Genomic DNA, 13,091 nt, shown 5'->3' with positions numbered 1-13,091 from the left:
AATTTTCCATTTATCTCGTTGAGCCTGAACACAAATGAAAAGTGGGTTTTATTTTGCATTTTATAAAATATGTTAGTATTTACTTTGATATATATTTCTCATTCAAAACAGCCTCATTGTGTTATCAAGTTTCATAGCCATCAAATCGCTTTAAGCTCTAGTGAACAATATGAAGTTAATGATTGTCTTATTCTATACTTTTTGTTTGTAATTCTCTTGCCCAGGAAGGAATTCTCTCTGGTAGTCTCAAACATGTGCAGAACTTCACTCCTTATGCCCAATACTTGCAAATTTAGTTTTATTAACCAACTAGATTTTTACTTGACTTTTAACACAAGAAGTGCAAGCCTGGCTTCTGGGAATGTATCTCCTTGCTAAATCCATTTTTAAGAGTGGTGGAGTATAAAAACCAAGAAAGTATCCTTTAGAGAACTTTTTATCCTAGAGGCATTTTGAGAACCAGTTACAAATGTGGAACTGAATTTATACTATTGTGTTTTACTGCAACCCCATGCTTATAATTAAAACATCAAACCTACAACCAACTATATGTTGATGCAGTTTTGTTCCAGCCATGAGAAGATAGTAAGTGAAGGTCAAAACGGGCAATGTTTCTTGCCAGCTTTACTGGGTTTACTTCATTTGTAGTATTGTTTGTGACAACCAGGCCACTATAGTTTTCTGTTTGTTATTATTCAACAGCAAAGGAGCTGCGATGAGTTTCTTCCTTTTTTTCTCCCTAGGCCTCCCGATGCATGATCCTCTCATATCCCTTTTGCCAAATCCCAGCTCTTAGTTCCATTCCTCCCCCTCCTGTCTTCTCCTATCTTCTCCTATCATTTTGGATCTCCCCCTCCCCCTCCCACTTTCAAATCTCTTACTTATCTCTTCTTTCAGTTAGTCCTGACGAAGGGTCTCGACCCAAAACGTCGACTGTACCTCTTCCTAGAGATGCTGCCTGGCCTGCTGCGTTCACCAGCGATTTTTATGTGTGTTGCAATGAATTGAATTCATTAAATTACACACAATAAGTATGCAGTGCACCACAGTAGCACAGCGGTTAGTGTGATGCTGTTACGTCTTGGGGCCTTCTGTAGTACGGAGTTCAACGCTGACACCATTCTGTAAGAACTTCCTGTACATCCTCTCTGTGGAATGCATGTGTTTTCCCTGGGTGCTCTGGTTTCTTCCCACAATCCAAAGGCATACTGGGTAGCTTAATTGTTCATTGTAAACTGTCCCATGATGAGGCTAGTGTTAATTAGGGTTGAGGAGTTGCTGAGGCGGTGTGCTCGAAGGGACAGGAGGACCTACTCTGCGCTGTATCACTAAATAGACGAATAAAAACCGTGAAAAGCAACTGTCCATAGACAGGGTCTATAAAACTAGAAAGATCTATTATCCTTGAAGTAAAAGAGAAGCGGATTTTAATCAAGTTCCATAATCCATAGCATGAAAGCAGAGGTAATTATCCAATTCCCTTTGTGCAGCTTTGATTCTGAATACTTAGACTAATTTTCTGAGTGTGAATTTATAATTTTTATTGCCTGATTTATCCTCTTCTGAGTCAGTCATAGAAAGGGATTGAGAAGCAAATGTTGGTGCACTTTTTTTAGTTAATTAAAATGTTTAAACCCCCATAAAATTCTAACACTTGCCTTTGCTTACATGTGTTGACAGGTTATGCAAATAGAAATCTTCCACTCAGCCCACAGTCATCAATCGACAGTGAACTGAGCACTTCTGAGCTGGATGATGAGTCCATCTCCATGGGTTACAAACTACACGACTTGACAGATGTTCAAATAATGGCAAGACTACAAGAGGAAAGTAAGTGTGCTATAAGCTGATAGTGATATAGGGCAATAATATGATTATGAGGACACGCAGTCCCCTTTTATTGTCATTTAGTCATGCATGTATTAAGAAATGATACAATGTTTCTCCAGAATGATATCACGAAAACACATGACGTACCAACTTAAAAACTAACAAAAACCACATAATCATAACATATAGTTACCACAGTGCAAAGCAATACCGTAATTTGATGAGAACAGACCATGGCACAGTAAAAGTCTCAGAGTCTCTCAAAGTCCCATCATCTCACGCAGACGGTAAACCCCCAGTGCCCCGCCAACTTGCTGATGCAGCATCCCGGAAGCATCCGACCATAGTCCAATTCCGAGTCCGTCCGAAAAACTCTGAGCCTCCGACCACCTATTCGACACCAAACCCTGAGCACCAGCTTTGCCGAGCATTTCGACCCCGCCCCAGACGATACGCAAAGCCGAGGATTTGGGGCCTACGTCTCCAGAAATTCTCGATTGCACAGTAGCAGCAGCAGCGAAGCAGGCATTTCAGAAGTTGCTCCAGATGTTCCTCTGCGCTTTCACGGCTGTCCCCATCAAATCCGGATTGATGCACGGCACCCCTAGTTACACATATCGATATTCATTCAGAACGGCCGCGGGCTGCGTCACGCCGCCATCTTCTCCTCCCTCCTATGACTCCTATAATATAGCAAGTACATATTTTGTGTCAAAGTGTGTTTGCAACTTTAGCAGGTACTGTAGATATTTCTCTTTGGTTGAAACTTGACCCCATCTGAGAAGTCAAGTCGTGGCTGAGCAACCATAGTGGATTTCCGATGCTCAAGTTGTTCAGTACAGCTCATCATGGAAAAGAGTCGACAATATTTACTATGAAACTCTGTCTTGAATATCTCCGATGGAATTTGGTCAGATGAAACTCCAACTCTCAATTATTCTTACATCATTGTTGTCGTGTCAGCGAAGTCACTGGAAAGAAGTACCGGTAGGTGCGAAGCAGTCTCTTTATTTGACAAAATATCACAAATAAGCTGACAGCCTTTGGAATCATGAGAAAGAGAGAGACCCTTTTGAAGCAAGGTCTGCTTGACCCAACACTACACAGTGTTTTATGTGCTAAAGATCAAAGAGAGTTCAGGACAATTCAAACAAATCCACATTTACATGCTTTCTTTGAACCACACATGTAACAGTTTCAAATGTCTGCATCTTCCCACCATCACACCCAAAATAAGTGTTAATTACTGTCGTATCCCATGCAGTGGGATGTTGGTTGGATTTATGAATATGTAGACAATCAGTTAAGTGCTTGTTTCTTGGACTGTCTGGTCTTCATTTAACTAATCTGAGCTGCATTTTAAATTTAATCTTCAATGCATATTCGAATCTGAAGGTTTGTCGCTGAAGAAAATATTTTGTTTTATGACCTAAGCCTAAAATACACCCTAACAATCATAATTTCTTTTCCTGCTTGCAATATAAGGTACAACTCAAATTACTTTACAATCAATAAAATACTTGAAATACTAACAGATAACGCTGAAAACACTCAGAAGGTCAAGTTAGCAAATAAGGAGGGGATAAAGTGAAGAAGTCATTGATGCACTGATCAATTTCTTAAATCTTTTTTTTCTTAAAATCTTGAACTTATTTACTTTCTGAAATTAAAACAAATTTGTCATGTTTTACTTTTTCAAAATTTTTTCATGGGATGAGGCAAGGCTGGATCTTCATGGTGTCATACTGCACAGAAACAGGCCATTTGACCCAAATGATCATGCTAACTATCAAGTACCTATCTAAACAGATCCAATTTACCTGTACTTGGCTAGAGTGTACTTTGTTCATTTAGGTACTGTAGACATTTAATAAACATTGTAAGACTCTCTCACAACTATCCCTTGTACCAGTGTGAGATGAGGAACTGCTGCGTACCTGTTCTGCAGAAATGGGGCTGCAAGACAACATCCCATGCACCATCAGTCTTCAGACTATGCCATTCAGTGACTTGTGCTAATATTTTTTGTGACTGCAGGCGCTAACACAACTATATATGCTGCGTGTGACAGTATGTACTGTGTTCTGACACTTGGCCCTGCAAGAACTTTGTTTCATTTAGCTGTATACATGTGTATGGTAGAATGACAATTAAACTTGAACTTGAACTCTTGACAAACTTGGGTTGTTTCCTCTGGAGTGCTGGAAGCTGAGGGAAGACCTGAGAGAACTTTGTAAGATTATGAGAGTAGTGGAAGCAGATACGAAAATGGCATTTAAGGGGCTGTTAGATGGATAGTTGAATAGGCTGGAAATAGAAGCAAATGGATCAAGTAGAGGAGGAAGAGAATCAGTTTAATTTGGCATTGTATTTGGCGCTGACGTTATGGACTGCAGAGCCTGTTCCTGGGCTGTGCTGTTGAATACTCAATGTAGCTCACCAGGTAGTGTGTTGCAGATTACATCCGCCCTCTGGAACAGATGGTTCTTGTCCATTCCTGAATTGCTTTTCAGGCTATTTTTAGGGTACAGTCATTAAACTATCAGAAGTGAAAACATAGAATGTGGAAATACTCAGTAGCACCGGTGGAAAAAAGTTAAAAAGGTAATGTTTCAGGTCAATGAAGAGCACAGCAACTAATTTTAGTAAGGCTGGCTCCCACTACAGTAACATGATACCACTTAAATAACTCATTTCTTATTAATGTTAACTTGAAGAAGGAATTAGAGGAATAAATATTGGGCGCACTTTTCAAAAGAGTGCTGCTAGATCTTTCACATCCTCCTAAGGGAGTGATCGAGGGCTTAACAAAGTTAAGACAAGACCTTATCACTGCACAAGTCTACCAAGATCTAGGTTTTTATAAACTCTGAAGTCAGACTTGAACCCAACGGCTCCTGCCTCAGAGGTGAATGTGCTAACAGTTGAGCCAGAGTTAACACTGGCACGCTGGAGTGATTACAACACCAGGTAACACTGCTGAACTAATTAGAATAATTGTGTTAATTTTCATTTAATTAGGCAGTTGTGATGTGCAATCTACTCTTAATTCCAAGTGACAATTCAAATTAGCTGATGACTTAATTTAGCACTAAACCCCAATAGAACCATCTTGTTTACCACGCTTATCTTGAATTACTGCCTCTTTCAATTTTATCACATAAAAATTTATGTTGAATTATCAGGAGTATGCACACCCTGTCGCCTGTAAAAATGCTGTTCCCTTTTCTCAGTTCCTTCATCTCCACCATATGTATTCCCAGGATGAGGCTTTCTGTTCCAGGACATCAGAGATGTCATCACAGAATGGAATTTCTCTTCTTCCACCATTGATGCTGTCCTCACTTGATCTCCTTTATTTCCCTGACACTCACCACATCTTCCCCGTCCGCCATAACATTGATAGAGTTCCCCTTATCCTTACTCCATGAGCCTCTGCATCCAACACATTATCCCCCCCCAACTTCCGCCATCTTCAACGGGATCCTACCACCAAACACATCTTTACGTCACCCTCACTCTCCGCTTTCAGTTGGGATTGCTCACTAGTGATTCCCTTGCCCATTTGTTCCTCCCCACCAATCTTCCTCCTGGCACATATCTATGCAAGCTGCAGATCTGCTACACTTGCACATTGACCTCCTTCCTTTCCTTTGATAAGGGTCCCAAACGGCTCTTCCAGGTGAGGCAACACTTCACGTGCAAATTATTTCTGGTCATCTCTTGTATGTGGTGCTCCCGATGCGGCCTCCTCTACATTGGTGAGACCCGACTAATTTGGCACACCACTTTGTCGAGCACCTCCACTCCACATGCCAAAAGTGGAGTTGCCCGCTGGCCAACCATTTTAATTCCTACCCACATTCCCATCCTGACAGGTTGCTCAATGGCTTCCTCTTTTGCTACAGTGAGGTCATTCTCAGGGCCAATCCTCATATTCTGTCAAAATAGCCTCCAACCTGATGGTATGAACATCAGTATCTCCTTCCGGTAAAAAAAGTGCTCCTTCTTCTATCTTCTTCTATTCCCCACTCTGCCCTCTTACCTCTTCTCCTCACTTCTCCTGGGATCCCCTCATCCTTTCCATGGTCCTCTGTCCTCTCCTATCAGATTCTTTCTCCTCCAGCCCTTGACCTATCCCACCCACCTGGCTTCACCTATCACCATCTAGCTATCCTCCTTCCCCTCCCACCACCCTTTTATTATGGCATCTTCCTCCTTTCTTTCCAGTCCTGAAGAAGGGTCGGCCTAAAACGTTAACTGTTTGTTGACTTCTGTAGATGCTGTCTGACCTGCTGAGTTCCTCCAGCATTTTGTATGTGTTGCTCTGAATTTCCAGCATCTGCAGAATCTCTTGTGTTTGCGGCTGTGCTGTAATTCTTATAGATTAATACCTTCAGAGTAATGTAATATTTTATTGTTCATTCCTGTGAGCTATTTATAATTTTCTCCAGTGCTTGGTATAGACCTGATAATGTGATCAACGAGATATCCTTTTCTCAGACTGTATTTCTATTTATAGTAATCTAATGGGAATTTATCATAATTTTAAATCCCTTAGAGTTGATCTCTCACTGAAAGAGAGTTTCATGGCTAGATGAAATGTTGATCTCAAAAAAGATTTTAATGCTGATAGGCTGGTTTTGAATATGGTATGTTAATTAGTCACTTTGTTTTTCAGTTCTCAAATTGTAATTAGCCATGTAGTTCACTCTCTCCTAATAAATATCAGTATTAGTATTGGTATATTGATTACAGATTTATTTAAATGAACAATTTTAAAGGAGCTATTTTGTTATTGATATTTTGCTTGATCTCTTAATAAATATTATTTCTGAAAAGTATCATTCTGACTTTCGGGTATTGCAAGGAGCTTCACAGATAATGAAGTGCATTTGAAGTCGTCAAAGTACAGTATAACCTGCACAGAGCAAATTCTCTAAACAACAATGTGATAAAGATCAACTTGCTGATGCTTACTGAGAGTTTTGGCCAAATATTTTAATTCCCATTCCCATTCCTGTCCCGACATGTTGGTCCATGGTCTCCTTTTGTGCCAAGATGAGGCCACCCTCAGGGTGAATGAGCAACACCTTATTTTCTGTCTGGGTAGCTTCCAACTTGATGGTTTGAATATCGATTTCTCCTGGTTAAAAAGAAAATTGCCACCTTCCCTATTCTATTCCCCATTCTGGACTCACTTTCCCCTGATTTCCCACCTCCTCCCCTTTCTCCTATGGTCCACCCTCCTCTCCTATCAGATCTCTTCCTCTCCGGCCTTTTATCTTTCCCACCCACCTCACTTCACCTATCACCTTCTAGCTAACCTCCTTCCCCCCCACCCCCCACCTTTTTATTCTGGTGTCTTCCTCCTTCCTTTTCGGACCTGAGAAAAGGTCTCAGTCTGTAACGACGACTCTTTGTTATTTCCACAGATGCTGCCTGACTTGCCAAGTTCCTCCAGCATTTTATGAATGTTGAGTTAAATAATATGTCTGTACGTAGAATAAATGAATGCAAGTGACATAATGTCAGTGAAAGAAATGGCTAGTGTCTAGTTTGTTGCATTAAGAGGTTTATCCAAGCTTTAGATTTAGTGCAATTTATTAAACATGTGGAAGACTGGCATTTGACTGAGCTTTCAGAAGTGCATTTTTGATTTATTGTCCAGGAAATTCAGCCATCATCAAACATAAGTAAGATGGTAATTAAATGTCAGAAGGTAACAGTGAAAACTCCCCTCGGAAGCAATGTCACCTCCATTGAATGCACGTGATGTAAGTTCTTGCTCCAGATGCAATGGGAGTCACTCATCACAGACCTGTTCCTTTAATGAAACAAGTTATTGCATGTGTTATTAAGGTAATTGATTAATGGCACGTAGATCGAAACTCAGAGCAACTAACGGGATTGTTGCTACCAATGGGAGCCCATAACTAGAAAAAGATTTCCCCTTCAGTATAATGTAGAGATGGCGCCTACATCAAACAAAACCAGATTCCGATAGACCAGAATTACACGCTGTCTATTTACAGAAGTGGCAGGAAGCATCGAGCTTTCAAAACTCACATAAGGAGTAAATGACCAAGCAGTTGAAGTAAATATTGAAGCAATCACAGATTGTTGCGTTTTGAGCAAAAAATCCCTACCGAGGGAATTCGGTCATTTATTGTTAATAGAAAGTACTAAGAATGCTGGTGAAACGGTGAAGTTTTAGGATGAATACAATACATTGTGTGATTATACAGACTAATAATTAGAATTCCAAGTAACTTGCAGCACTAGGAAGACCAAAGGTGAGTTGGAAAATCATGTTTAGCCTCCATGTGGATACTGGAAGTTGACATTGAGTGACAATACTAACAGTTAGCACTGCTGCTTCACTGCTCCAGCGTCTGGGTTCATCGCTGATCTCAGATGCTGCCTGCATGTAACTTGCACCTTCACGCAGTGACCTCATGGGTTTAGACTGGATGCTAATCCCAATGATGTGCTGGCAGGTTAATTAGAAACTCTAAATTTCTCATTAGTGTAGGGAAGTGGGAAAGGAATCAAAGGGGAGTTGATGGATTTGTGAGTGAGAGAATAAATTGAAGCACTACAGGGAAATAAGGAGATGAGGAGCAGCACTAATTTCATTGCTTTATTGAGAGTTAGCATAAATTCAGTGGGCAGAATGGCCTCCTCATACCTCTTACCCAACAAGCAATATGAGAAGCCGTTAAAGGTTTCATGCTGAAAATTACTGGTCACAAGCCAAACATCCATTTAAAATCTGTTGCCCAATGTATACCTTGACAAGTTAGAAGACATGCAGAAAAAAGTTAAGAGAGTTTGAAGAAGAATGTGCTTTTGCAATATCAGCTTAAAATAACTGGGCAATCCAGACTGAGTGCTCATATCCAAAACTGATGTGTCAGTTTGCTAGTGCAGTGTATAAAGCAAATCAATACACTTTACTTTGATCCCTTAATTTACTTACATTGAATTGGCAGCAGGATCCAATTTATTTGTTTGCTCACCAAAAAGCGAATCAACATTGCCTCGCCACAAATATACAGAATGATCTGTACTTATGCACCAAATTGCCTTATGGAGTTAAGTTGTCACTGAAGATTTTACAGTTGGTAATTATGGAGTTAAGTTGTCACTGAAGGTTTTACAGTTGATAATGGACAAGATTCTGTAAAGCATAGTCTATTGCTTATCTAACCAGGATGAGCTTGTTTTAGCACCTAGGACAAAATCCATCTCTTTATAGAAGAGGTATTCAAATGATGAATTGTCAGGATGTGTATCATAGATAGCTGGATGATTTGTTTATTTTGGATTGATGGTGAACAGCAATAGTTTATAACCCATCAGAAGTAAGATGGGGCAGAGCTCAGAATTTTTTCTTGGGCATAGTTCAGTATTCTTATTGAGTGTCTACGCTAATGCAGCAGTTGCTATAACAAAGTGAAGCTTGGACATGGAGTGAAGATTAATAGGGAGCATACAACTTACAAAAAACAGAGCTTAATAACCAAAGGTTACTGGTAGATTGTGATTGGAAGAGCACATTGAAGCTTGAGTGCAATTCCCAAAATAGAGCATGTGCTGTCTTCATGAATCTTAGCCAAGAGAAGCCAATGTACCTTGAAAGTGAATGAAATTATGCACAGAGTAGAAAAGGTGCTACCATTAGTTCTTGGTTTGAAGAAGTTTCTCAAATCAAGTTAACTTGAGTTTATTGTCATGTGCACAAGAACAATGATGTACAGGTACAGAGAATAACTTGCTTGCAGCAGCATCACAGACATGTAGGTACAGACATCACACAGACTTCAAATTATGCATAAAGAGAGAACAAATAGTAACACCTTAGTGCAAAAGAGAGATGACATCATATTGGGAAGGGCTTTCATTTCAGTCATGGATCATAAGCTATTCAGAATTCATGGCAGCTTCTGTTCTACAGAGAAGTACGAGTATTTCAGTACTTCTGCATGTTGAGATCAATCTTGCAGACAATTGTAATTGCAGATGTTTCATCCCACATACATCCCAAAGATTCTGGTACATAGTGAGAACATGAATTTTATCTGACATTTGGATGAGATGACTTTCCAAGTGCAGTTGCAGAAGCCACTGAGATGACATATGATATCAAGACATGTTTCTGACGTCAGAATCAGATCAAGTTTAATATCACCAGCATATGCTGAGAAATTTGTTGTCTTTATGGCAGCAGTACAATGCTATACATCATAATAGGAGAAAACATGAATTACAGTGTGTGTGTATTTATATTGTATAAATAAAATATAAATAGTTAAATAAGTAGTGCAAAAATAGAAATTAAAAAAAGTAGTGAGGTAATGTTCATGGGTTAAATGTCTATTCAGAAATCAAATGGCAGAGGGAAAGAAGCATTTATTTTACAACATAGTCCCCTCCTACATGTACACACTTAGTCCAGCGGTCGTGGCGCATACGGATCCCTTCTTTACAGCAGGGGTGATTGATAAGTTCGTGGCCTAAGGTACAAGGAAATGAGTTATACAGCTCTCCTTACACGCACGTGCAGGTCAACTCTGAGTGAAAATGCAGAAAGTTTGAAGTTAATAACTCATCTCCTTCTACCTTAGGCCGCGAACATATCAATCACCCCTGCTGTGGACCACTTCTGGAGGTCGAAGACACCGACTTCTACAAAGAAGGGATCCAAATGCTCCATGGCCGCTGGACTAAGTGTGTAAATGTAGGAAAAATAAAAGTGCTAGGTTTTCTAAAATTGACTCCTTCAACCTTAAGCCATGAATTTATCAATCACCTCTCGTATTTACTGCAGTGACAAGCAACTCCAGATACTGTAGCCTGGAGCAAAATGCAGATTGCTGGAGGGACTCAGCGAGTTGAGCAGCATTTGTGAAGGCAATGCAATGATTGATGTTTCGAGTCAAGATCGTGCATCAGGGCTGGTGAACTTCTGTTCTTTTGATGTTCAATGTAAATGTATGGAAGTTAGGTAGGATCATGCACAACAATGGGAATTTTATGAGGTGAAATTGATTATTACACCATGTGGTGTAGCTGATAAGTTGGTGACATATTATTGACCTCTTTCCAGGGTAACTTCAACATAATCATGAGTCAGCTAACACCTTGTTCAAATATTGTACAGAGCTGTTGATGCATTGCAGATTTTGAATGTGATTGAGTTTAATGGCCTGCTTAGAAGAGAGAATGTATGCACTATTCTTGAAACAAAAGCAAAATCTTGATTTATGCTCCAATAACTCATTGGGAAGAGGAAAATAGAAGCTATTGGAGTAACATGAGAAAGTGGGAGTATTAAGACTTTTGAACATGAGTAGGAGATTGGTAAGATATTAAAAGTGTGCACTTCTAAACTGTATCTTTGCACCTTGTCAGAAGTACCCATATTGACTGAACAATTACAGTGAGAGATACATACTGTATAAATATGAATGTTGAAGAAATATATGATAACAAATTCCTTCCAGAAATGGCTACAGAACTAATTTCTGGAGGAGATGAACTTACAGAGAGTGGAATCAGGATGCTTGTCTGATCATGAAGTAATAATACAGACCCAAATGCAATTAAAGTGGGTCAAGTGCATGTGAAAGCCAAGTAGCAGGTTGAACTAATGATTTCTCATTTACATACTTGTGCACAATACATGCATCATGTTTTCAGTTGATGTAATGATTATTTAAGGTAATAATGTCAATGTGCATGTGATGTAAGCAAACACTGGATATTGTTAGCCTGCTGTAAAGCATACACCCACATCCTGAAACTCCTAGTGTAACCTACATGTGTAGTATGAATATACGGTAGTAGCAGAAAGAAGCTGTGTCACAGACTATCTCCAAATGCATTACATACAATACATAGTCTGCCTTAGATGATTCTTCTGCTCCTTTTCCAACTACTGCTGGTAGTTTCTAAGGGCAACTCCAGAGAGATTATGGATCCTTGCACAACTGTCTCACCCCCAAAGTGTAGCCTCAGTATAGCCTTAGACTCATCTCTGGAATGGGATTTGAACCCACAACTTTGGGGCTCAGAAGTAAGATCACTACCAACTAATCCAGGGATAACACAGTAATTTGTGAACTGCAGTTATTCATAGTGTCATCAGGATTTAATTTTTAAAACAAAGTCAATTATGGTAATTTATAAATTGGGAGCTTCTACTTAAACAGGGAAATTAGGGCAGCATGATAGTGTAGTGGTTAATACAACGCTGTACAGTAAAGGTGACCTGGGTTCAATTCCTGTCACGCCCCCGTTATTAGTTTTCCCTGTGACCTCATGGGTTTCATCCGGAGGCCCCGGTTTCCTCCCACAGTCCGGTTGGTAGATTAACTGGTCATTGCAAATTGTTGGGTAATTTAGGCTGGGATTAAATCAGAGGGTATTGCTGGGAGGCGTGACTTGATGAGCCTATTTCGCTCTCTATCTCAATTTTTAAAAATAATATTTTATAATTCTGTTTATACTCACTTACTTTCCTGACCTCCAGGTCTTCGACAAGATTATGCTTCCACTTCGACAACCATCTCCCAGCGCAGCTCTAGTACGTCGCTATATTCAGTAAAGCGGGGCACAGGGAGTGACCAGGAATATGATTGCTGCAGCCTTGAAGACGAAGAAGAATTTGACCAACTTCCGCCACAGCCTCGACTCACCAGGTGCTCTCCACCCTTACGAAGTATGCCACATTCACAGACCTTTTCCAGCATTAGAGACTGCAGAAGAGGCCCAGCACCTTCCTCCTACTTGAATTCCAGTGCTTGTCCATCCTATTACTCACAAGGTCACACAGCTGAGCAACAACAATACAGAACAAATGCAGGTAAAATCCTAAAGGTTCAACAATGGCACTGTTTATATTTATATATTTCATGCAAATCAAGGCAGAATTGCCCATGTGGGGTTTAGAGGTGCTCCTATTGCATTTACCAGATCAGATATAGCATGGGGCAGATACAACCTCTTTGGAAGATGTGGGGCCTTCTATTTACATGGTACGCATGTGAAGTTTGCAGTTCTGAAAGTTTCGCCTCATTATTTCAGCATCCAATAAAACATTCTGTGTATTTTATACATCTAACAAAAGATTGCTTTTGACCTACTTGTGTTAATCTTAACCATGCATGAGAGCATCTACAGTGCCCTGCATTGATCTTCTCTGAGGATCGTCATCTTGTCGTGGGGGAGAGGTTTGTGAGTATCTGAGATCCCAA

The 13,091-nt window shown here is 40.1% G+C and overlaps 1 protein-coding gene across 1 annotated transcript in view; it reads left to right on the top strand.

Moving 5' to 3' along the window:
• slain1a (SLAIN motif family, member 1a) overlaps window positions 1-13,091 on the top strand; it is a 137,816-nt gene that overhangs the window by 86,135 nt on the left and 38,590 nt on the right. Inside the window, exons 3-4 of the mRNA XM_072258757.1 lie at window positions 1,681-1,830; window positions 12,368-12,700. Coding sequence (XP_072114858.1) covers window positions 1,681-1,830; window positions 12,368-12,700 — 483 coding nt within the window. The remainder of the gene's footprint in view (window positions 1-1,680; window positions 1,831-12,367; window positions 12,701-13,091) is intronic.

The sequence above is a fragment of the Mobula birostris genome, chromosome 5 (assembly GCF_030028105.1).
Source record: "Mobula birostris isolate sMobBir1 chromosome 5, sMobBir1.hap1, whole genome shotgun sequence".
Taxonomy (NCBI): Eukaryota; Metazoa; Chordata; class Chondrichthyes; order Myliobatiformes; family Myliobatidae; genus Mobula; species Mobula birostris.
Note: the sequence above shows the minus strand (reverse complement) of the source record. Positions and strands in the feature narration are given on the sequence as shown.